At 42.6% G+C, this 24,585-nt stretch overlaps 2 protein-coding genes across 4 annotated transcripts; one reads left to right on the top strand and one right to left on the bottom strand.

Annotated features, from left to right (window-relative positions):
* The first annotated feature begins 31 nt into the window (after window positions 1-31).
* LOC139788238 (scaffold attachment factor B1-like) lies at window positions 32-15,761 on the top strand. Of its 3 annotated transcripts, none has more exons than XM_071727945.1 (21): window positions 32-390; window positions 1,738-1,825; window positions 2,301-2,365; window positions 2,451-2,657; window positions 3,185-3,247; window positions 3,806-3,833; window positions 4,732-5,230; window positions 5,657-5,706; window positions 7,582-7,682; window positions 8,859-9,008; window positions 9,090-9,166; window positions 10,075-10,214; window positions 10,554-10,645; window positions 11,013-11,119; window positions 12,439-12,732; window positions 12,985-13,122; window positions 13,575-13,617; window positions 14,203-14,324; window positions 15,016-15,128; window positions 15,221-15,272; window positions 15,487-15,761. In XM_071727945.1, exons 1-21 carry the CDS (start codon window positions 202-204, stop codon window positions 15,614-15,616), a joined length of 2,748 nt encoding a protein of 915 aa, XP_071584046.1. In that variant the 5' UTR covers window positions 32-201; the 3' UTR covers window positions 15,617-15,761. The 3 variants fall into 3 exon arrangements, with proteins under 3 accessions (XP_071584046.1, XP_071584047.1, XP_071584049.1); XM_071727948.1 differs by lacking the exon at window positions 32-390 and adding an exon at window positions 459-720; XM_071727946.1 differs by lacking the exons at window positions 4,732-5,230; window positions 5,657-5,706.
* Window positions 15,762-19,570: 3,809 nt separating this feature from the next.
* Window positions 19,571-23,397, bottom strand: MICOS13 (mitochondrial contact site and cristae organizing system subunit 13). The gene is made up of 4 exons (XM_071727737.1): window positions 23,301-23,397; window positions 21,953-22,109; window positions 21,179-21,230; window positions 19,571-19,789 (listed from the first exon to the last, which is right to left on the bottom strand). The coding sequence occupies exons 1-4, from the start codon at window positions 23,327-23,329 to the stop codon at window positions 19,692-19,694; spliced, it is 336 nt and encodes a 111-aa protein (XP_071583838.1). The 5' UTR covers window positions 23,330-23,397; the 3' UTR covers window positions 19,571-19,691.
* Window positions 23,398-24,585: the final 1,188 nt, after the last annotated feature.

Here is a 24,585-nt window from a genome sequence, read left to right as displayed (position 1 = left end):
TTTTTTTTTTTCCAGGCCCCGCCTTCCCCCTCCCCTTCGGTGCCCTTCTCTCCGAGCCTGCGCGGAGCGGGCTTCTTCCCCCTCCCCTCAGCGCTTCTTGGCCTCCCCACCATTTTGTGCCGTGATCGCAAGGTTAGCTGCTTAATTGTGCTGTGTTCTGCCCCGCGCTCGGGCTTGAGGCGGAATATCGAAGGGGCCTTGATGGCGGAGAGTCAATCGGCGGCCGGGCTGGGGGACTTCACATCCCTTGGTGGGGCCGTGGCTCTCGGCTTGGAACCCGAAACGCGTCGGCTGAGCGAGCTGCGAGTCATCGACCTGCGGGCCGAGCTCAAACGCCGCAACCTCGACAGTGGCGGCAACAAGAGCGTCCTCATGGAGCGGCTGAGGAAGGTGAGGCGCAACCCGGCGGCCGAAGGGGCGGGGGAGGTGTCATCCGGGTCCTTTGTCCCCGGCCCGACAGAGCCTGGCGCATGCGCGCTGGGGGCCTCGCACGGAGTCCCGAGGTGCTGCGCAGCCGGGCCGGGAGCTGAGAGCGAGCGGCGCTGCCTCCGCTGCCTCCCGGGGCCCGCGCGGGTCCTGTAGCACCGCTCCAACCCTCTCCGTGCCTTGGGCGGCTGGGGAGCCGTTGCTCTTGCGGGGACCCCCAGCAGTCCAGCCGCTGCGCTGCTTCTTGTCACCGCCAGCGTCTGATCTTGCCGCCCGCACCTCAGTTCCTTCGGAGTGAGTGCTGCTCTGATTCACTGCCCGGCCTTTTCCCCGGCACCGTCCCCTTCTCTGTGGCCCTTCTCTTGCTTTCTTTGTACGCGCTCCACCGGAATCCATCTTTTCCACCTCTTTGGGGTGTGTTTTTAGAGACTTCCATGACAGCAGAGTCAGTCCTGACCCTTGTATGGGTCCTGACAGGCCTGCACAAAGGAAGAAAGTAAGGTCAGGGGCTTGAGTTCCTGTGGCGCTCTCAGGACTCTGGGCTTTATGCAGTTAAAGTGCTTATCTGCTGAATAGGGAGTCTTGTTTACAGATGAGGGGAACTTTGCTCCTTAATCATAGCTGGATTTGGCTGTAGAGTGGTTACAACAAGTTACTGTTCAGTGTTCTGATGCCTGGTTCAGCTGCATGGCTGTACAACCCCAACCAAGGTGAGACACTCATGTTCCCATCTGACAGATCCTTAAAAAGGCTGTTGTGGTTTAACCATAGCAGGCAGCTAAGCACCACATGGTTGCTCACTTGCTTTCCTCCCACCAGCAGGATGTGCAGGAGAATTGTAAGAGAAAACTCATGTACTGAGATAAAAACAGTTAAGTAATTTCTAAAAATGGAAGGGCAAAGAAAAACGAGAGGAGGAGAAAGAAAAAAACCAAAACCCACTGAATAAAAGCTAGTGAAAGAAAATAATTGCTCACTGTCAACCTGTTGATGCCAAGATAGTTTGAATGCCCACCATGACATTACCTGGTGTAGAACATCCCTTTCATCAGCTGTTCTGGCTGTGTTTCCTCCCTGCTTGTGCACCCCCAGCTTGTCTGCTCACTGATGGAGCAGTGTGAGAAAGAGAAAAGGCCTTGGCACTGTGTAAGCACTGTTCAGCAGTAACTGAAACATCTCTGTATTACCAACACTGTTCTCAGCACAAAGCCAGAATTTAGCCCTGTACTGTGAAGAAATCTAAATCTATCCTCTCTAAAATCAGTACAAATGCAAGAAATACAATAGCTGTCATTGTGCTGTCTCTGATAGGCCATTGAAGATGAAGGAGGAGATCCTGATGAAATTCCTGTGGCCTCAGAACTGACCAGCAAGAGAATGCCAAAAAGAACTAGCAAAGGTAGGGAGTCTACACAAATAAAAAATAAAAAGCCATTGCTTTTGAATAGTCATGCAAGTTTGCTGCTGACAGACAAAACAGGATCTGTGTGCCCAAGAGCAAAGGCATTCATTTTCAGTAATTAATTATTTCAATTTTAAGAGGGAGGATTTTTTTAAACAATGATAGGATACTTCTTCTAAATGAACACCTTTCCAGAGAGCATTTTCTTGTCCACAACACTGAAGTGTTGTGGAATGAGAGGAGTGTAGCAGCTTTAAAATGTAGCTGTGCTATTTCTAGTTCATGCTCATGCCATTTGCTTGCATCAAGTGGCAAGTCCTGGTCAATTATATCCAAACAGATCTGGATTTCTGAATCAGAGTCTTAACAATCATTTGTTGAAACAATCTCAGTGTTGAATAGATAACTCAGCAAAGAGTAGACATGTTATGAAATTTAGTGCTACATCTCACTTAAGTGCTACTATTCTTAGGAAGAAAACCAGAAGAAGAAGGTGTTGAAGACAATGGTCTAGAAGAAAACTCCAGAGATGGGCAGGTAAATGAAATCTTGATTTCTGTTACTAAGAACAGGCATCATTTAACCCACAATAAATACAGGTCTGCTCTTTTTCTTTCTGTAGGAGGATATTGAAACAAGTCTGGATACCTTGCAAGATATTGACATGATGGATATCAGTGTGTTAGATGAAGCTGAAATAGATAATGGCAGTGCTGTAGACTGTGGAGAAGATTATAGTCCTGACAATATTCTTGATTCTCTGTCTGATAACAAAGACAACATGGAAGCAGAAATGAAAGAACTTCCAGATCAGCTAACAGAAAATGAGGTGAGTAGAGGTCTTTGTAGTTTTTCAGGAGGTAATTAATAAGTATATGGGCACAGGAAAGAATTATTTCACTGCAGCAGATTATATGACATGAATGTGATGTTCTGTTCTGCATTAACACCTCTCATGTCCTACTCTTCAAGTGGTAAATGTGTCAGGAACTATCAGAGGCTTGAAATGTTCACAGTGTTAAGGTATCAGCCTTTGTTACCTTGCAGTAACATCTTTGTTTGCTGTGAAGGAAGCAAATTTAGTGGTTTCCTTATTCCTATTGATATGTGTTTAACTGTATAGATGCATATACCACACCATCTAGGTATTACATATATGGAGAGAGACAAGTTTTCAGCTCTCAAATAATTTGAAAGTCTTTTCTGCAGAAATAATGCTCTGGTTTAAAGAATTTATGTACTACAGTTTTTTCATATAGATGAATAAAACAACATCACCTTAAAATTAAAATAAAAGGTAACTAGAGAAAAACAAGTTTTGTAAGAAATGTTATCATTCCTTTTTTACTTTTTTAGGAAGATTATGATGAAATTGAAAACAATTTAGATGCCACTTCTTCTGATTTAATTGAAATGAAGGTAAATTGAAACTGTAGCTGTTATTTCAGATTGTTGTTATTTGTATTTACTCTGCACTCCTACTACAAAAAAGAAAACATGACCATAATGTGAAATTGTACCAGAATCCAAGACATATGTGATCTTGCTCAGAATAGAGTCTGTCATATGGGAATACCCTGGTTTTTTCCCTGCATTTCCGTGGCTATCAAGACTTCCTCCACTTCTGTGGCAAGTAAAAAAGGTCTTGTACTGCTGATTTCTTCTTTGTCCTGCTGAATATATCAAGTAGTAGCTGGGAATGGTTTTCACTCTGGAGTTAATGTGGTACACAAAAATATTTTATTAACATTCCAAGTTAGATATGAGCACACAAATGGGGATGATACTTAAATTTTGATTTAGTGTGCCAGAAAATTACCAATAACATGCCCTGTTTCAGGGGATAGTGAAAAAAAAATGCTAATTGTAGTATATTTATTTGTGTAGTTTTCACTCTTGACATTGGGGGTTGCTATTCTTCTGTCTTAAAAAATGTATTTTATAAAATCCTTATTCTGTGTTTATTTTCCCAAACAGAACATGGAGAAGCTACACTTGGAGCCAGGTACTGTTAAAGAAAAACATATTCGTTTTCAACTAATACTTTTTAAACCATTAACTATAAAAAAAAAACAAGCAAAAAACCATAATTTGCATTATTTTTATGATGGACAATCCAGATCATGCAGGGTCATAGAGATTGGAAACCCAATCATATCCCCAGATCTGTGAAGTGATGCTTGTCATCTTTGAAATATTTCCAGTGAAATGAAATGGTTTAAAAACCTGTTAAACTACATAAGTGGATTTAGAGAAGTTAATCACAGCTTAAAAGCTAAAGATTCTACTTGTAAACAGATCTTGTGATATCCCACACACCTTACTCTGATACTAAGTAGAGAGCAGTGAAAGCAGTAAAAAGGTATTGTAGGGCATTAAAATGTAAAGATTAGTTACTGGATACAGAAGAAAGAAGAGAGTTTCTTCATGGAAATTTCATACAGATACTTTTCACTTTCTGGACTGCAAACACACTCATGCACCATCAGAAGATGCCCAGTTCTCATGTTGGACTCTGCTAAAAGAATTTCACAGAAATTTAAAAATTGAACCCTCAGTGCCTTGACACGTTCAGTTAAGCACCTTGGACTCTGGAAGCTAACTAGAGAAGAAACAGAACTGAACAATTTCCTGAAGAATACCAAGGATCAGCCAGAAGGTTTTTGTTAAATCTGTGGGGGCGTTTTTCTTCCCTGTTAACATTTTAGGGCTGGTTTGGTAGTTTGTCAGACAGCAGGTAGGGCAGTACTTTTAACACTGTGCACACTAGGGTTTTCCAATCTCTGTGTAGCTTAGCAGTTCTCTTGGTGTTAGTGTGGCAGCCATGCCAGTTCCACGTTTGTGATTGCTGTATTTCCCTGGTGATTAAACCTTGTGCCATTCTATTCCTGTTAAATCCGTAGAAAATGAGAAAATACTCGACATTTTGGGGGAAACTTGTAAATCTGAAGTACTTAACGAAGACACTTCCGAAGCGGAGAGACCCCATGCACAGGAAGCAAGTAACCTGGTGCCAGGCAAGAGGCGAGCAGAGGAAGAGGACGCTCTTGCTGCTGCTCAGTTGGAGGAAGATGCTTTAGATTTGGACAGCAGATCAGCACAAGCTATGGCAAGGAAGGAAGCGAAGCGTTTAGTTGTAGCAAAAGGGGAGAGAAGTGAACAGACAATAGAGGAAGAGACCCCGGACTCTGACTCTTTAGGAGTAGAGAGCCTCAGTGATCAGAGTAGCAAACGCTCCCAAGGCCTGGAAGCCTCTAGTGGGGAAACAGCGGCCAAAGGCGCAGGTCCCGAAGGCAAAGATAGCAAAGAAGATGCCAAGAGAGCAGAAGACAAAGCTAATTCTGAGGAATCCTCTGCTACTAAAGAGTCCTCAAGCAGTGAGGGCGCTGATCAGAAAAAGAGGTTTGTTTTTTCTCCGTTCTAGCCCAGATGCTGTCTTTTTTTCATTGGTCGTTAAGTGACGCGAATAAGCTGTTTCCTTCAATTGGCAACGAGCTGCTGAAATTGTAACTATTCCTAGAGCCTGGTTTATTTCTCCATGTGCAGATATTTTTTTCTTTCTAAACGCAGAGGATTTTGATTTCTCTCCTTTCTCAACCTTCAGAGGTTGGTTTCTTAAATTACTGTTATTTAGAAACGTGTTCCTAATGTAAGTCTGTTTAAGAATCTGACTTCATTACTTCTTGTCAGATTTCTTAAATCAACTATACAAAGGTGTGTTTTCATTTACAACACATTTTCTGGTAGGTATTTAATTTTAGCATTTTTCATAATTTAAAGTTAGTCGCTTTTCTTTCTGACTTGAGTAATATGGTGTTTTGTCTTTAGCCCTGTTGAGGAGGACAGAGATACAAAGATAATCTCAAAGGATGAGAAAGGTATGTTTCTTTTCAAAAATACAACTTTTAATGGTTGCTTGGCATAACTGATTTTGTCGTGCATAGAGTATTTTATTGGTAAAGTACCCATGCAGTTGTTGAATACCATAAATTATTCATCTCCTTCTATTTATGCCAAAAGATCTTAATATTGTCTTCAAGTCAGGTGGATGTTATTAAGTCTTTCTTCACAGAGATCCTAGCTGTGGTGCAAATATGCACTGTAAGCTGGATGATAATTTCTTGACAAACAATAAATGACAGTAACAGTAAGTAAGAGTTTCAGGTGCTTGCACCTTCTTTCTTCATGCTTTTAATACATAAGACTGCTGAGTCTGGGCAGCTCTCTCCTATCTGACCCAGAAAGAAAGAATAACTGTTACCCTTGAATATTGTAGGTGGGTAATTTAGCACTAGAAACATGGAAGTTCCAGCAACTCCTGTAATAGTAAAAAAATTAATTATGGCATCTGGCTACCAACTGGACAGGAAGAATTTGTTTGGTTTTAATTGGGTTTTACAACACAGACTAAAATCAGTTCTTTTTTCCAGGATCCAGGGCTGCACCTGTCTGTGCAGGCTACTGGATCTGCACATCAGGTCCATGAGGGTCAGGATTTGTTTACAGTCTGTGATTTTGTGTTACTGTATTTCACAATATTTAAAGAAGTGTTCTGTGCATGTTGTCATTTACCCAGGGACCTCAGTGTATTTTTTTGTGGACTAGGAAATCTCTTCTTTAAGTTTGCATTCAGGAGCTTGGGTGTCTGATAACAACCACAGACCTGCATACTTTCCTTCAAAGGATGTGCTCTGGTACAGAACATTTGTTTAAATAATTTTCTGGCTTAGGAAACAGCACTAAGGAGAGGCAGCTACTTTATTATCCTCTCTCTCTGATGCAGAGTAAAGTGGTTAAGCCAGAGGAAAGATGGAGATCTTTATACAAGTCAGTTCTGAGTCATGCAGTTACTTCCACACCTGTATGAAAGGGTTTTATTTAGGACAAGGAGTTTTCCATGTTCCATCTATTTGTTATGACAGCTGCATTAACAAGAGCATAGAAAAATACATTTATGAGCTTACAAGTCTGGTGGACTCAGCAATTTGCATATATCTAAAATATGTCTCCAGTGCTGAGGGTTGGCCCCCAGGGCCTGTCTTTTGTCTTGAAAGTACAGAACCATTGCAGGAGCACCTCTTCAAGTCTTCTGAGAGGGCAAAACTGGAGATACTAAGACTGATCAAAGCTTTTTCAAAAAGGATGTTAGCATAGTTTAAATATTTAAAAAATCAGTAAAATAGAAGAAGGTGCCACCAAGTTAAGGAAAGCCAGGTCTTTCCTGACTCCTGTAACTGAAGTCACAGACTTGATGCCCCAACTGTGGAATCTGTGGGCAGAAATAAGGAGAGCTGTCTTCTTGCCTTTTTTATGGTGAATGTCTGGCTTTAAAAGCTGACCTGCACCCCATCATCATCTCTTTACTGTGAGGAGATGAGGTCAAGATGGGAGTGTACGTGGGTGCAGTTCCCTGCACAGCTTCTGTACCATTTCCTGCAAGTGCAGATTTACAGGGATCTATCTGGGCACATTTGGAAGAGAGATGGCCTGGTGCAGTGTGTGATTTTAATGATGATTTTACACATCTCTACTGCATGGATCAAAGTTTGCAGCTTCATCTTAAAATTCATGGACTTGTAACACTACTTGCCTTCAAAACTGTGAGTCACGGGGAGAGAATGTTATGAGTTGTGCTTCATTTGCTAGGTGATGCCAAAAAAAAATGTGGAACTGCTCCTTTTTAACTCAGAAGTAGTTGCTGAAATAATTAGGATTTGGGGTATGTTTTGGTTTTGTTTTGTTTTCCTAATTAGGTCGCACTGGTAGCAGTTCTGGTAGAAACTTCTGGGTGAGTGGCCTGGCTTCCACTACTAGAGCTACAGATCTGAAAAATCTGTTTAGCAAATATGGGAAGGTAAGGGTGCTTCTGGTTTGGATTTTTTCATTTGAAACTATGTTAATAAGACTTCTTAAGATCCAGTCCCTGAAAATGCCAATGAAATAATGAAGTATTGAAAATATTGTGGAATATCAAGGAAAAAATTGCTGAAGTACATGCTGAGTGACTGGGTTTTTAGTCTGGTGCTCACTTCCAAAAAAATGTAACATTCCATTTATGAACATTCCATTTACTGTCCTTCATTTCAAAGAGGCAATGACTCTTTAGAGACTTCCTTGGAACTAAGTAAAATGTGGTAAATGTAAAAATATAATAATCATTGAGGAATATCTTCAGAACTGGCTTGGCCCCTGACATTTTATTTGTGTCTTAGAGCACACAATTGCTTTAGAAATCATGTTTTCAGGTAGTTTGGGGGAGCCTTTTTGTTCAGCTGGGGAAGAGCCTGTCCAGCAATTATTATTAATGACAGAAAAATGGCAAATTAAGTCTGTCAGTTGGGAAATGAAAACATCAAGTTCAGGAGAACACTGGTGTCAGAGACAGCAGCAAGGATTTTGTCAGAACTTTCAAGCCTGTTTACAAATGACTGTCAGCAGATTGTAGTAAAAGAAAATCATCTGTGTTAGCAATCTGCCATTGCATGTTTAATTCAGGCAAATACTCCAGAAATATTTTATGTGGGCTTTCAAGTTACACTTCTTTGGGAAACTTCCTGTTTCTTAAACAAGATAACACTGTGGTTCTGCATCTTAGCAGAATATTTGTTCAAGGGGAGATGGGACTTAGCACTTGATCTAGCATTAGCATGTTGGTAGATATTGGCTTACAATTTTTTATTAGGTTTTTACTCCTTTATACTTAAGTAAAATTATGGTCTTAATGTAAAATTAGTCACTTTTTTTTCTCCCTTTTTTCCCTTTTTTTTTTTTTTCTTCTATTTTTTTTCTTTTTTTTTTCCAATGGGCTTTCTTCAGAACAAGATTCAGTCTTTGGCTCCCCTGTACTGATTCAGCTGTTGCATAAATGCCTCCAAGAAATGCTCCTTTTGTATTTGTTAATCTCTTAAAAACAGAAGTTTCCTGAATGATAATGGAGAGGAATAAAATAGTAGAAATGGAGCCTGTGACTCCTGCTGTTAAATGGGGGGCACTTCTTGCTGTGAGTGTAATTCTGCTTTGTTTTGGAAAGGTGGTGGGTGCCAAAGTGGTCACCAATGCTCGAAGTCCTGGTGCTCGGTGTTATGGCTTTGTCACAATGTCTACAGCTGAGGAGGCAACAAAATGTATCACTCACCTCCACAAAACAGAGCTACATGGGAAAATCATTTCTGTAGAAAAAGTGAGTACAGATCTTCAGAGATAACCCCAGTACCATGAGACTGTGCTGTACCTGTCTGATGATGTGCAAAATAAATTTCAGGCAAAAAATGAACCTGCTGGGAAGAAGTCAAGTGAAAAAAAAGAGAATGAAGCAAAGAAAGAAACAGTCTGTGAGAGGTACTGTTCTAAAAATTATCTGTGGAAAGATGTTTTGCTGTTCTTCAGTCTATGTTATTTCTCAGGAAAAACAAAGTTTCAGTAAGAATTTTTGTGGCTAACATTGAAAAAGAGCAATAGGTGAATTTTCCCAACTTCTTCAAGATATGGTTCTTTTTATGTTCAGTGCCTGGCTTTGGATGTTTCTGTTGCATGCTTTAAGGCAGGCATTGGGAAGTTGCATTTGTAAGAATACCTTTTAATTTAGTTCTATTTGGGTGTTAAACTGTGGTGCTTTCATAAGTCTACAGGAAAGGCCATTTGAGAATTTTGATCAATATGTCCCCGTTTCTTTGTAAAATTTTCCTCTCATTGGAGCAGGGATTTCTCAGGTGGTTGGGGTCACAAACAGTGAAAAAAGCTCAGTGGCCTAGCATCATGTTTCTAGAACACATTCCTCTTCAGCACTGTGCTTTTTCTCTCTCTCATTACTGAAAGCAGCTGAAAAAGACACTACAGGAGTGAATAAGATTCCCAGATGGTTCTTTCCTTTCCTTCTTGGGGTGCAACTCCTATTAAATGCCATTTGCTGAGGAATTTTTGCCTTAATTTCACCCAGTTGCTTGACAGCTGTGAAGGGGCAATGTGAACCATTCTCCTCATGTTGTATAAAAAACTCTGGACATGAAGCATGTGGCCATGGGAATTTTTCCTTTTGCCTCCAGCTGAGGTATCTGATCACAGCCAAGTTTTTATGACAAATGATAGTTTTTATTCTGTGGTGTAGGAAGTGGTAGAAGGAAATATTTGGAAATCTGTTTGTCTTATCACAATTCCAGTTCACTAATGTGTTGCTAGCATTCTTCTTTAATTTTCTTTTCTCTTACACTGTATTAGTCTGATCTATATCAATATCTATTTAACAATAGACCTGGCAGTGTTAAAAGAGATGAGAAATCTGACCAAAAAGATGATCCTAAAAAGACAGAAGACAAAGATGAAAAGGAAAAAAAAGATAAAGATGAACTGAAGTCTGGTTCATCAGATCAACCTAAGACTGTTAAGTCAGGTAATACAGCTATTCTTTTTCTCTCTTTTTTTCTCAGAGTTAAAGTTATGGTGAAGTATGAATAATTAATTGTAGGTAGTTCTTTCTAAATAAATGCCAATATTTTAGAATTATTTCTTATTCTTAGTTGGCAATGTAGAATATAAAGATGTGAAGGAGAAGGATATTTGACACTTTGCCTTTCCTCAACAGGAGCACTTAGGTGCTGTTTTTGAAGAGGGTTAAATGCCCATTTTCACATTTTAGAGAATATAACTTCTGGCAGAGCAAGGAGTGGTACAGGTTATGTAGTTGGTTGGGTTTTTTCATCTCTTTCCCCTGACCCTCTGATTTATTTAGGAAGTAAAGGATCAGAGAGAACAGTGGTAATGGATAAATCCAAAGGAGAACCTGTTATTAGTGTGAAAACATCAACTACATCAAAAGACAGAGTAAGTAGTATTTCTGATGGGAAACATGATGTTTCACTTTTCCTTAGAAACAAGCACTGAACCCTTCCAAGCTACATGGATGTCCTACCTGTCTGTCCAATTAATGTGGATTTAGGTCTTAATTAGTGAAATGCTTTTCAAAGTGTTGAAACCATACTGAGAAATGAAATCCTGCTAAAAAAGGGTGGGAAGGGAAGCACTACTGTGCTGATAGACACTGTGTCTGTGATGGTAAAAAAAACCCAGTGCTGTTTGGAAAAATGCACGGGACCAATTTAATGGAAATGGGGCTGCTCTGACTGTTGTTTGTGAAACTGTCCTTACAAATGTTCTCTGCTGAGTTTCTCTACTTCAATATTAAATACAGAGCATTAAGAGCCAGGATCGGAAGTCAGAGAGCAGAGAGAGACAAAGCATTGTGCCCTTTGACAAGATCAAAGCACAGAGAAAAATGAGGGAGGCAGAGCAGCGCCGGTAAGAACAACAGTGAAGTCATCTGAGTTGTGTTGGTTTATTCTCATTAAAATGCCTCAGAGATAAGGAAGGGGTTGATTTGGTTTTTGTCTGTAATTTTTTAGGGTTTTATGTCATATATCTGTGGGATTGGGAAAGCTCCAATTATTGACTTAATAGTAAGCTTGAAATTGTGTTTGTGGAAAAAATACGCAGGTTTTTTTGTTCTCTTTCCATCTTACAGATTTGGCAGTTTAAATTGATTTAAGTATGTCACTCTCCTTAGATGGTAAAAATCATAATCCTTAGAGGTGAAATCATAATTCTAAACTTGCCACACTGGAAAATACAGGGAAAGATCAGGAGAAAAGTTGTGATTCTCAGAACAAGACCTTGTTTTTCTCATCATAGTATTCAAAGTCTCCACAGTGTTTGAAATAAACCAAGGTTAATATTTTTGTATTTAAATACATTGTGTTGGGAGATATTTTTTTACAGCAACCCTTCAAAGTTTCCACATTGTATATTTTTAATTACCTAAATCAGGTATTTAAGTGATTTTTGGTGGGGGGTTTATTTCTGTTTTCATGTTGTTTGATACAGGATAAAGGTGGTAATAGCCATCCTTCAGATTCCTTGCTAAAACTGACTTGAATTCCACATTAAATCATTTCTACACATTCCAAAGCTTTATTACTTACCCAAAGTAAGGTGAACAGGGGGAAAATGCTTCCATCATTCTTACTGGAGAGGACAGAGTTTCTCTCAGGTAGATTTCTGATCCTCAGTGGAGCTGTAACATTCAGTGTACCATTCTGGCATCTTCAGAGTTGGACATTTTCTTGGAGTAGAAGGAAGGAGCTTGAGGTATTTTGACTCAAATTCTCCTGACCATACAGGATTATTTTGTGTTGTGGCGAGCCCTTCTCTCGGGGACACGGTTCTTCTCAGGAGGTCTTGTCATCTCTCTCCCCAGGCCTCTGGCATCTCTTCTGGGAGATGCCTTTTATTTTGCCCTTCAGCCCCGCCCATTTCCGGTTGGGGCAGGCCCTAATTAGTGGGCACAGCTGGGCCTAAGCTCCCAGTTCATTATCGGCGACACCTGAGGACTTGTGGTTCTCACTACAATTTTGCCTGTGGGTTTTGCAGAATTAATATAAAGAGGTTCTAAATAGAAGCAGTTCATGTGTACACTGAGTGTCTCCTCACTGTGCCCACCCTCCCACCCCCCCCAGGTACAATTTCAAGCAAGTTTGCAGTGACTTGTTTTTAATTTTTAATACTTCTTTCTTAAAACTTTCTGAAGCATCAGATCCATAACCTGGTTTCTGTTTGAACAGCACACGTGAGCGTCGGGAGAGACAGCAGCACCTACAGACCATTCGTGAACGAGAGGAGAGAGAGAGGCTGGAGATTGCTCGTGAGAGACTGGAAATTGAAAGGCAGCGTCTGGAACGAGAACGGATGGAAAGGGAGAGGCTGGAAAGGGAGAGGATGCACATAGAGCATGAGAGGAGGAGAGAACAGGACCGCATCCAGCGGGAACGAGAGGAGCTGCGGCGCCAGCACGAGCAGCTGCGCTACGAGCAGGAGCGGCGCTCTGCCATGAGGAGACCCTACGACATAGATGGGAGGTAAAGCCAGCAAATAAACCTGGGAAACCTTGCTGACAGGTTCTGGCTCACAAACTTGTGCTATTAAAGCTGTCTGGGTGCTCTCAGCTGTCATTAATCAGCACTTGTTGATGCATCGAGATGATCGTGTATAAAAGACCAGTCAAATGGTGCTGTCTGAGGTTTTTTCAACACCTTTTTGAACAGTTTGGATGAAGGGACCAATAACAAAAGTCAGTATTTTGACTAAAATGAATGTGTTGTTACCTTCAGGAGAGATGATCCCTACTGGCCAGAGGCAAAACGAATGGCAATGAACGACAGGTACCACTCAGACTTCAGTCGCCAGGATCGCTTCCATGACTTCGATCACAGGGATCGTGGCCGATACCAAGACCACTCCATAGACAGGTTGGTGCCTTCCCTCCACACTGTTACCTGAAATCAAAACAAAAAATGTATTTAATAGCACATTTTGCTGCCTTTGCTTTCTCTTTGATTTCCACCCCTCTCACTCCCCCCCCCACTTTTTTTTTTTTTTTTTTCGAGTGTGCCTTAGCGATGCTGGGCTTGTTCTTCTCTATACCTTCTCTATACCTTCTCTATACCTTCTCTATACCTTCTCTATACCTTCTCTATACCTTCTCTATACCTTCTCTATACCTTATGGTTTATACCTTATGACTGAGGTTTCCAGGAATGCAAAATGTGTCACAGTTTCCATGCCTTGCAGATGTTTGTGCCTTTTGTGGATAATGTTGGTACTATATGAAAGCAGATTTTTTCCTGTATTGAGAAGAAGATGGGGTTTTATGGGCTGTGTGTTTTACTAGCACAGTCTGATTTGAATTGTCTGTTTGTAGGAGAGATGGTTCAAGGACAATGATGGGAGATCGGGATGGACAAGTGAGTTGCTTTTTTATAAAGTTTCAGAAACATCTTAACTTCCTACACCTGTTTTTCTACAGTGGGTGTCAGATTAAATTTCATTAGTTAAGCATTAAATGGTATCCCCCACAATATGTATCAATAACCAGACCATCTTGTTTTCTTTAATAGTAGGATGAAATTTAGCTCCATTTTTTTTATTATTATAAAAGTTATGTACAGTTATTCTGACACAAATCAAACAAAAATCTAAACCGTGTCAAAGCAGTAGATGGAGAAGACCAGACATGGGCAAGGACAATGACAGGACAAGTCAGTGCACACAAACTGAAAGACATGAAATTCCATATGAAGAAAAATCACCTTTGGGTTTTTTGTTGGTTGTGCCTGTGGGGTTTTTTTTCTACACTGTAAAGTTTCCACCAAAACCTGATGGGAGACTGTTCTGGGCAGCCTGCCCTGACTGACCTTGCTTGAGCAGGGACTAAATGATCTCAGGTCCCTTCCATCCTAAATTATTCTGAGGTAGAATAAGTTGAGCTGAGCAACTTGAGCACATGAAGGGCTGCTCTGGGCAGTCCTGTGAGAGTCCTTTGCTCTCAGCATTATCCAGATGAACGCCACGGAGGACCAGAGCGGCACTCCCGGGACTCTCGGGAAAACTGGGGGAGTTATGGATCTGACAGAAGAATGAGTGAAAGCAGAGGGATGCCCCCACAGTCACGGTCAGTGTGCTTAACTGAAAGCCATTTCTCTTCTCTTTCTAAGGGATATTTCCATATATAAAACTGGGATGTAGTTTTTGGAAGCAGAGTTCTTTTTTTTCCACCTTTCACCCCTGAATCTGTTCTCTGCTGGACTACAAATGGAGTGGCTCTGTCAGCTTGCCTTGTGCATCAAAACTTGCATATTGGCATCATTTATTTGTCTTTATAATTTCACACCTCTATGTTTTCAATTAATTTGACCTAACATTACTGTCTAAGCTTGATATTTTCAGGGTATAATTCTTCCCCACTTCGCTGTTGTTGTTGGAAGCAGTCCTGTCAGCCCTTTAAAAAGAAAATAAGTTAATAAAATGCTTACAGATAAAGGGTTTGTGGGGACATGTTTTGAGGTTTTGTGTGGTGGTTTTTTTAGTGAATCCTATGAGTAAGCCAGCTTACAGAAACATCAAAAATAAATCAACTGGTTAAAACAGCAATATTTGGACTAAGCTGGGACATCAAAGTAACATAAATCAGATCAAGAAAATCTGCTTTTCTTATTTGTCATGTCAGACAGACAGAAGGCTCATTATACGAGATTTGTGCATGCCTGGGGAAAGCATTTAAGTTTGTGATTTTAGTTGTTTCACTTGTGTCCAGTTCTTGTGCTCTGGGTAATGTGGGAAGGTGTGAATTTCCCACTCTGCAGGGATGGACGTGACTGGGGAGATCACGGTCGGAAGTTTGAGGGACATCAAGAGCGTTCCTGGCAGAGCAGTGTGGATGGAGGAATGATGGGAAGGGATCATGAGAGATGGCAAGGTATGCTGGCACAACAGCCCTGGGTCTGTGCTGTGTAAAGAGGAAGTAAAACTCCTACTGTGGATATAAAGGATGCGTTTGAACTGTTGCAGGTGGAGGTAGAGGTAGACCTGGCCATGTGATGCACCGTGGAGGCATGTCAGGGTAAGAAGATTAGATTCCCCTTTAAAGAGAAACAAAGAAATATTTTGTGGGGACACCTGTTACCTGATTTGTTATTTATATGTCAAGGAATAATAAAATACTCCCGTGGTTATTATGTGGTGCATCTTATTGAGGGGTGAAAAATCCCACACCACCTGTTGATCAGCCTGAGTGCTGGAGTCACAGCACAATTAACCTCTGCATCGCTTTCCAGGCGTGGAGGTTTCATGCAAGGTGGCAACCAAAGTCAGATGATGCATGGAGGGGGAATGCAAGGAGAAGGATTTGCTGGGCAGGAGAGAGCAAACAGACCTAATGACCCTCGTTTCAGCCGTCGCTACTGAATGTGTTTTAATTTTCAATGCAAGATGGCAACTGAGATGGATCTATTACCCAGGGTTACCATTAATTGTAACTTGTGGGCTACTGTAAGCATAACTTTTTTTTTTTAAGCTGCTGCCATATTATGTCACTCAGTCCAATGTGAACACATTTGTTTTGTAATGTGTTGTTCATATCCCATTTAAAATGTTTGTTAATGAAGCATTCCATTTTCCATAAATAAAAAACAGTTTCCAGTTAATTGTTTTGTTTCAGCAGTCCCTGGAAAACTAATTTATTCAGCTGCATGTCAAACCATCTAACTTTCTTTCAAAGGTGAAATATCAGAATGCCTTACAGGTGACCCTTTCCATGGCACACAGCTCCCAGAAATATGCTGGAATATTGTGGTCCTTGAGACAGTAATGACTTCCAAGTGCAAGTTGAAATAATTTTCACTGAGCCTTCTGATAGATGAGGGGAGTCCAAAGCCTCCCCAGTTTCAGGCCAGTGATTTTTAGCAATCCATCATTTCCTTGAAGCAGATCAGAAACAGCCATTGGCTGTGCTTTGGCTCCATTTCAGAAATGTGTTGAGAATTAACATGGTCAAGATTGGTGCAAATGACTTGTCCCAATTTATAATTTGTCTTTGTGCAGTCATCTCTTGAGCAACTTGGCCTTAGCATTACCCACAACAGAAAGCACTTGTGATGCCAAGTGGAAAAAATCCTGTTGCTTTCATTAGTAGCATCACTGGGTTTTCCTCTCTTCAGAGACTTTTTTTTCTGTTGCTTGGAGATTATTTTTTTTCATATCTTTCCTGCATTATTATGGAAAGTGAAACTATTTGTGTATTGGGGTTAACAACTCCCACACTGGAAAAGGATCCCTGTGGACAAACCATCTAAATCCTAAAGAAGCTGCTTTCAGGAGCTGCCTGAGGCTGTGCTGATCAGCCTCAGTACAAAACTTAGTTTTAGTTTAATGATTGAAGCTGAGGCCCAGAAGGACTCGAGTCTTTTGTTCAAGAACCCAAAGTAGGAATGCAAACAATTTCCACACTTAGTGGCAACTACTAAGTGTACTAATTCTGTGAGTCTGCCTGGAACCCCCAGAATCTTTTTAATGTTTTTAATCTCCTTGATGTGCACCTCTGACAGAGCCAACAAAAATAAAAGAGCAGTGATCACCCCAGAGCTATTGGGGTTTGTGTTTCCCAATTCAGATCACTGACCATCAGGCTTAAGGACAAGGGGATCACTCCCACAAGACACAACCTGGCCTGTCCCTGTTACTCTACCTGGGCTTCTCTGCAGGGCTGGCAGGGAAACTGGAGCTCCAGCACCTCTGACTTCTCCAGCTGTAGCTTTATGGAGAGCAACCTTCCCTGTCCTCAGCAGGCAGGCAGCATCCCAAAACAGGTTATGGGATTTTTCCCTCCAGCCTGGGCAGGATTTATTTACAGCACCAAACACTCACTTATAGGCATGAGGAACATTGTCATCTCCTGGTCTACTATTTAGGGAGTTTGGGGAAGTCAGAGTCATGCCTATGACCCAGCCCATTGCATCAACAATTTACAGGATTTGCTACCAAAGCTGTAGTATTTTATCATCTGAGATGACAATTATTCTAATAAAAGAACCTTTTTGACCCCTATGAGAGCAGGAGAAAGAACAAAATCCAAATGAACTGGAGCCTCTTAACTCATTATGATGTTCACTGCATCTGAAAATCATTTTACTTCAGAACAAATGCTTTTTTCCCCGTTTTTTTTTGAGGTGCATTTCCCACTTAATTCCACTAGATGGTCCCACTGACTACACGTGTTTCTGTAGCACCTGATCCACCAAACCTTGAAACCTGGTCAGTGGCAATCACCTGTGCAGCCTTTATTAAACCCAGTGCCCAGACAAGACTGGAGAAATTCTGGTTTTGGGGTTGTGTTTTTATTTGGAGTGGCTTGGTCTTTGACTGATGCAAAGATAACTGTGGGCTATAACAAGAAAAAATCACCCAGCTAAACTGCTGCTTTCTATTCCCCAATTCCAAATATACTCAGGATAGAGAAAATCTGGCCCAATTTTAGCAGAACCTCAGAATTTCCACTGCTGGTATAAGCAGGCAGCACCCCTGTGGTTAATTACTGTTAATCACCTGCTGTAACATGTAAAGCACTCAGTAAAACAGAAATACTCTGATGTGTAAGTTACCATGGCTTTACTCAGGGGAACTCTTGTCTGACCAAGCCAGCAGCCTTTGCTGAGGCTGCAGCCAGGTGGGGGGTGATGGCAGAGCAGTGGGCACAGTTTATCTTCATGTCAGGAGGGCTTTTCACACCTCCCACAGCATCCTTGGAGCTAAGCTGAGGATGATGAGGCAGAGGAGGTGGGTGAGGAGCTGGGTGAAGGACAGAAGCCAGAGAGCTGCAGTCAGTGGGATGGAATTTAGTTGGAAATCTGTTTCCAGTGGAGTCCCTCAAGGGTCAGTACTGGGACCAGAACTATTCCAGGTATTTACCCCTGCTCTGCCTGGACATTCAGGCTAGTTGTGTTTTCAGAAAAGACTTGGATGTAAGCATGGAGACAGGAGATGCTGCTCTTGTTACTACCAGTGGTTTGCAAGGTAAAAATTAAATGCTGCTCTGGAAAATTAAGTCCATTTTACCAATTTTTAAGTCTGTTTTACCAAAGAGCAGTGAAGGGGCAGTCTGTGGCAGATTTTCTCTAGTGGGAGAGAAGGGAGGCCTGTCCCAGGGCATCCTCAGCTGAGCTGTTTGGTATGCAAGATGTGCTGCTTTTCAAAGTCTGCCTTGCAGCCTGAGCTGCAGCAACTCATTAGAGAGGAGCTGTAAAGTGGCAGAGAGCTCCTGTCTCACAGCTGGGGCTGATTATGTACTGGAGCTGCCAGCATGCCCAGAAGCCACTGCTGAAAAGCAGCCCCTGTCTGCTGAGCAAAGGAATCTGATCAGCACCCTGGCTTTCCTACAATTATTCCTACAGGTCACAAACTTGACAAAACATTCAACTTAAACACAGCAATTCCATGAAAGGATCCCACTGAATGTCCATCTTGTCATCAGGATGGAAGAAGAGATGAGCAAATGTGGTGGGTGAGATGAAGAAGTCCTTCCCACTCAGTATTCTCTCTTTTAGAGGCAGGTGCATACAGAGGGTGTTGGAACAGGGTGTGTGGAGTGCAATTCCTCATCAGGTGAGAAATTCCCAGTGTCCAGGGCTCCCAGGTTTGCTGAGCTGCACCTTCCACTGGGCCATTGGGTTTAAGAGCCAGTGACAAATGCATCCTCCAAGAACTGGGCTTTTTAAAAGCTACTTATACCTTAGCCAAATCCTCTGAAATTTCTTGCCATAAGTTTCATCACATAATTATTAAAAATCTAAACCTTGCCTCCAAATAACCTACTGTGGAGCTGAGAATTCTGCTGGTCACTGGCTGTGCATTCCAGAGCACACTCTGATCAGTTACAGCTCAAGCTTGGGTGGTAGGAACAATGGCAATGCCCAAGAGCCAAACAGACTGGAGGGCTGTGCCAGAAGTTTCCTAGGACTTGCTGGTTTTGCACAACAGACTCATAAACTCCTTTCCATCACATAATGTCATCAACAAGTATTTAAAATAGTATTGCCTACTCCCAGTTGTGTCACAGACCACCTAGAAGCAGCTTTCACACCAATGATCTCCACTGAAGCTACCTTGAAGACAAGTGCTTTGACTCTGAACAGTATCTTTTACCATTACATTTAATTTTTTTATATATTTTTTTAAACTTTTGCTGGCTTGTTTTGAATGAGATGACTTTGAACTTCAAGATGAATTCAGCTGCAGAACAGCAAGCTTGGCAGCTCTGGAACAGGGGCATGCAGCCAGCACTTCATTTCATCTGCTCTGTGATCTCTCCTGGAGTCAACAACCACTAAAAAGGACTCTGAGGTAAAACCAACCCAAATACAAATGGAAGTTCCAAAGTCTTTTATTGTAGCCCTTGCATAGCTGAGCTGCCCTCTAGAGGGATGGACTATGCATGGCCCCAAAGACAGCACTGGAGGGAGAGAATCCTGAGCCCTGGAGAACATGTTCATTTGACAAGATCCTTCACATACTTCCAGCCTTCCACAGTGTATTCACAGGCCCTGGTAGGAGCTACAGACAAGGCAGACATCACTGTCTGCACTCCTGCAAGGAAAGCAGAGAAGAATTATCCCAAGAAGAACAACATTCAAGGCAAATTTCCTAATGTTATCCTAGCATTGTAGATCTGAGCACAGAGAGAAAAATCCAGTTCTGCCTCAAAAGCTGTCAGACAGACTGAGGCCTGGCTGATCCCTGGTGCAGCTTTGCTGTCTCAGCAGCATTTGTGAAACAGAGAAATTCCAGGTTCATGACTGCTCTAAGGGACAATCACAAGACTGAAATGAAGAACTGAGCCAAGTTCCATTTTATTTCTGGCCTTGCCACAGACTCCATGATGCTGGCCATGTGTTCTGGGATCAGCTGGGATGGAGTAAATTTTCACAAGAAGCTGGGAAGGGTCACAGCCAGGATGGGTGATCCCAGGATATAAAATGCAGGAGCTGGTTTGGGGAGAAGGGGTCACAGCTTAGGAACATGCTGGGCACTGGGTTCCAGGTGGTGAGCAACTGCACTGTGCCACCTCTGGCTTTGTACATTTTGTAATTAGTATTATTATTATTAATATTTCTTCTCTCCTTGTGCTGTCCAATTATCTCTGTTCTTACCTCAACCCATGAGTTTTACTTTTTTTTACCAATTCTCCTCCCCATCCTGCTGGGGAAGGAGGAGTGAGGGGCTGGATGGTGCTTTGTTGTTGGCTGGGCTTCAACCACACGTTCCACTCTTTGTGAGCCTTGTTTCCCCACAACTGCATCAAGACTTTTTGTTGCATACAGCATAAAAGCTATAAATTATCTTACTAGGTATTTGTAACATGATTTGGCCTTCAAACAAGATCTCTGCAAGTCTGGTAATACTGGGAATAATCACACCTTCTGAAAAGTCAGAGGCTAAGTTCAGACATAAACTCTTCAATCTTTAACCAAGGCTCCACCTTTCTTAAGAAGTCAGCATTTATTTTTATGCAGAGCAGTTTCTCTGAGTGCTACCAGAGCTGATGAACTCACTGGTGCATAAACCATTTATCATGAGGGCCAGAGGTGTCCCCAAACACTGCACTGAAACATTAAATCTCAGATCCTGTAACAGCACAGACACAGCTGCCTTGGGGCACAAGCAGGCAGAAAGCTCTGTGGGTACAAGAAACACCAGTTCCTCTGGCTGGAAAAAGCAGACAGGGTGATGGGCACACAACTTCCTCCTTATTTCACAGTGGGAACAAGAAATTAAGCCCAAAGTCACTCAGTGGTAAAACATGGAGCAGAAGAGACTTCCTGAAGTCCAAGTACCAATGCTTCTTCCCCCAGACCACAAGACTGATCACCTCCTTCATAATTCAATTTAGGAGGACAGGACAGAAATAAAACTGGTTTAAGCTACATCTCTCTGGGGCCCTTGCTCTTTCCATAGCTTGGTGACAAGTTATTTTACCTTTATTCCAGGAATCAGAAGGGGAAAAGTCAAATTTTGGAGTGGGTGGGAGCTAGAAAGAGAGAGACAAAACATCAGCACTTGAGGGATTTCACTGATAACAGGATTCACATCACCTGCTGACCTCTGACAGGTAGCTCCCTGCTTTCTGTAAATCCCAAAAGAGATCAGACACAAGATTTGAAGTCTGGACTTTGTTCTTTCCCCCAGTCTAAAGTAAGGGCAAAAGGTAATACTTATTATTTGCATGCTCCTGAAAAAATCATCTCCATAGCTGCCTTCTTACAGTTATCTATGAGCTTACAACAGTCTCTAATATAAAAAAAGCTCTTCAAGCTTTCAGCAAAGTCTTCTCCTGTTGTGAGGGTTTAAAAGATTAAGAACTGAATTAAGAATTACTCAAAGAGAAGGGTAAATTGACAAACTGTTAGCAGCTGGAGAAACTGAACACAGCAACCTTCAATTTGTATTTGTAGATGTGTGGCCTTTCAGAAGAGAGCCAGGGACACCACTACATGGTGAAATGTCTCTCAGGGAATCCCTGCAACCCCCTCCTTGACCCTGCACAGCCTGGTTACCCCTCTGCCCTGAAATGACTTCTGTGAGCAAAGTCTGTCCCTTAAATTCCAACCTTGATCCTCTTTCAGTATCAATCCCCTTCAAAATACCCTCAGTATGAAATACAGCTCCAACAGCAAAACTCCTGCCAGAGTCACTGCACCAGTGTCACCCCATGCTCAAACAATGTTTCTGTTTTGCTGGCACAGTCCTTACCTCCCAGCCCATGTAATTTGTCCACTCCTGGATAACTGGGGGCAGTGCTGCCTGAGCTTTGCTGAGGGCTTCAGCTCCTTGTGTGCCACTGCCCAGAAGGCCCTGGTCATAGGCCACGTACACAGCTCCTCCAGCCAGGCCTCCTTTGATGACAAATCTGAAAGAATCAGAAGGAGGAAAAGTTCAGTTCACATCAGGCCTGTGGCTACTGAGGCATCTCTTTTGGCAAGCAGTGACCACCACAGAGAGGGCACTGATGGAGAAACCCGAGGGTCACATTTACTTCACTGTAATGTCTTACTGCAGATAAAAAGCAGCAGGAAAACATCTTTCTACCTTCTTGCCTTTTCTGAGGCAAACTAAGCCCTGTCAGCCCCCTGGAGCCACACCCATTCCCATTTTATCAGTGACAGTTTTTAAGAAAAAAATGAGAAAATGTTGAACACCTCAGTGTATGTGCCACTTTCTGAAGTCTGATAATCACTGGCATATTCACTTCATAAAAAGAACTGAAGGATTTTGCAGTGGGTAAGACATCCATGCAAATGATGTGGTTCTTGCTGTCTTGTTAATAAGTAATTGGATCATTTTGACAGACATCAATATTTTGTTAAGCTCATTACAGCTCAGCTAACACCTGCCTAGGCTTTTAAACTTTCACAGCAGACTGCACAGTGAGCAAACACTGGTTTCACAGCTATGGTGAAAACTGCAAAATGGAAAACAGGAAGAGAATATCTGACCCTTTATTTACTTTTTCATTACAAGTAAGAGACTTGGGGAGACTACTTTTTCCAAATTCAAAGACAGACAGTTCTTTCCCTTCCTAAAAAAAACCCCACAAAGCTACTGCACACCCAGGGAGGAAAAAAAAATACCAACAACTTGCCAGCCAGCAGTACTGCAGTAGTTGGACATATGAGAGATAGAGCCAGTGACAGAGAAAAGGGAGAACAATTAAATCCGTGTATTGACAAGCATTTTGGGTAAAATTATTCCTCAAAAGCACCCCTCCACACCTCCAAACAAACCCCTTAGGGTGTCATTTCCCCGATTTTACCAGGCCACAAGAAAACGCCAGACTTCTGCCGCACATTGGCGGACAAAGAAGCTGTGGGACGGAGGTCAAAGCCCGCACAGGGACAGACGAGGCCAAGGGCGCGACGGCAAAAGGGGCAGGGGCAGGACTGAGGAGGGCGGGAAGGCCGAGGAGGGCGGGGAAGGCCGTGGAGCTCGACCGGAGCCCGGGGAAACAGGCCCGGAAGAGTCGGGGGAGCCCCCGCGTTGTGTCTGGGTGAGCGGCATGCGGGGAAGGGCTGAGGCCGGGGCAGAGGGACGCGGAACTCACTTGAGGAGCGGGAAGAGCCGGGCGGCCATGGCTGCGCCCCGGGACCTCCGCACCGGCCACGTGACCCGCGCTCCGCCCGCCCCCGCCGCGCAGCCTCCCCGGCGGTTGCCGTGGCAACGCGGCCTAGCTCAGCGCGGCCTGCGACGGGGAGCTTTAACCTCTGCTTGAATAAAACTGATTTAATGTGTGGGTGTTGCGTGCTTCTGCGAAGGAAGGCTGGTGGCCTGAGGTGGTGGGTGGTTGCTGGCTGTTAAATCAGCTCTGTCTTGCTGTAAATGCCAAGATGGGATGAGGATTCTTGCCCTGAAGACTGTAGAAGGAGGAATTCCCTAAATGTTGTTCCTATCGAGGTATCTCATGCTTTGGAAGTTTTAGCTGCTAAGACGAAGCAGTGCCTGCTGGATGGATAAAATACCCAATGTGTGCTACTTGTCTGAGGATGGTGACTTTGTGTGTTGTTCCCACCCACAATGCACGAATCCTGATGCAATTTAAAGCTGTTTTTGTAGATTGGAATTTATTGGAATAGCCAGGGATTGCTTAAAAAAAAACCAAACAGGCTTCTAGAGCTAAAATGGAGCATGTAGAACCTTGCCAATTGCAGTCTTTCCTCATTCATAGAAGAACAAGGAGAGAAAACAAGAGGTGGAGGCATAAATTCCAGTTTCCTGTGGAAGGGTCACTGAATATCCCCCTCCTCCTTTCCTCTGTCAAGAGAAGGGTGCTAGATGTAAGTGTATTCTGATCTGAGCTAAATATAAAATCTTGTGTGCCTGCACGAGATAGCACTGCAGCTGGAGTTCTTGTTACTGGGAATCCAGTGTCGTAAATACATCCTTATTTTTTTAGTCCCAAGTACATTTTATTCACACCATAAGAACAAGCACCAGCTGAGCCTTTTCCTTCCTCTCTCCCTGTCCTTTAGATTGGGTCTGGACATGACAAAGCTTTCTGCAAAGTTGTATGGAAAGAAGAAAGGAACACAATTCCCTAACTCTGGAGTTTGGATTCATCCCACGGACACACAGGGACAAAGGGGCCTCAAAAGTTGAGTTAATTCTCTATTTCAAAGCTTGTTTTCTGCTTTTCTCCAGTACCATTAAACAGGGGGCTCGAAGCAAAATAAAGTCCCAGGGAAAAAAATACTGTTATAGCAGGAGGTGCTGAACCATGAGTATGGCAAATGGTTCCCTGCCAACCCCTCAGGGCCAAGATGAGGAGTCTGGACATTTGCTTTCCCTTTTCCTGGGCACAGCACCAGAGCTGGGCTCTGGCTCTTGACAGA

Source organism: Heliangelus exortis, chromosome 28 (genome assembly GCF_036169615.1).
Source record: "Heliangelus exortis chromosome 28, bHelExo1.hap1, whole genome shotgun sequence".
Classification (NCBI taxonomy): domain Eukaryota; kingdom Metazoa; phylum Chordata; class Aves; order Apodiformes; family Trochilidae; genus Heliangelus; species Heliangelus exortis.
The sequence above is the reverse complement of the archived record's forward strand: the minus strand, read 5'-3'. Positions and strand labels throughout refer to the sequence as shown.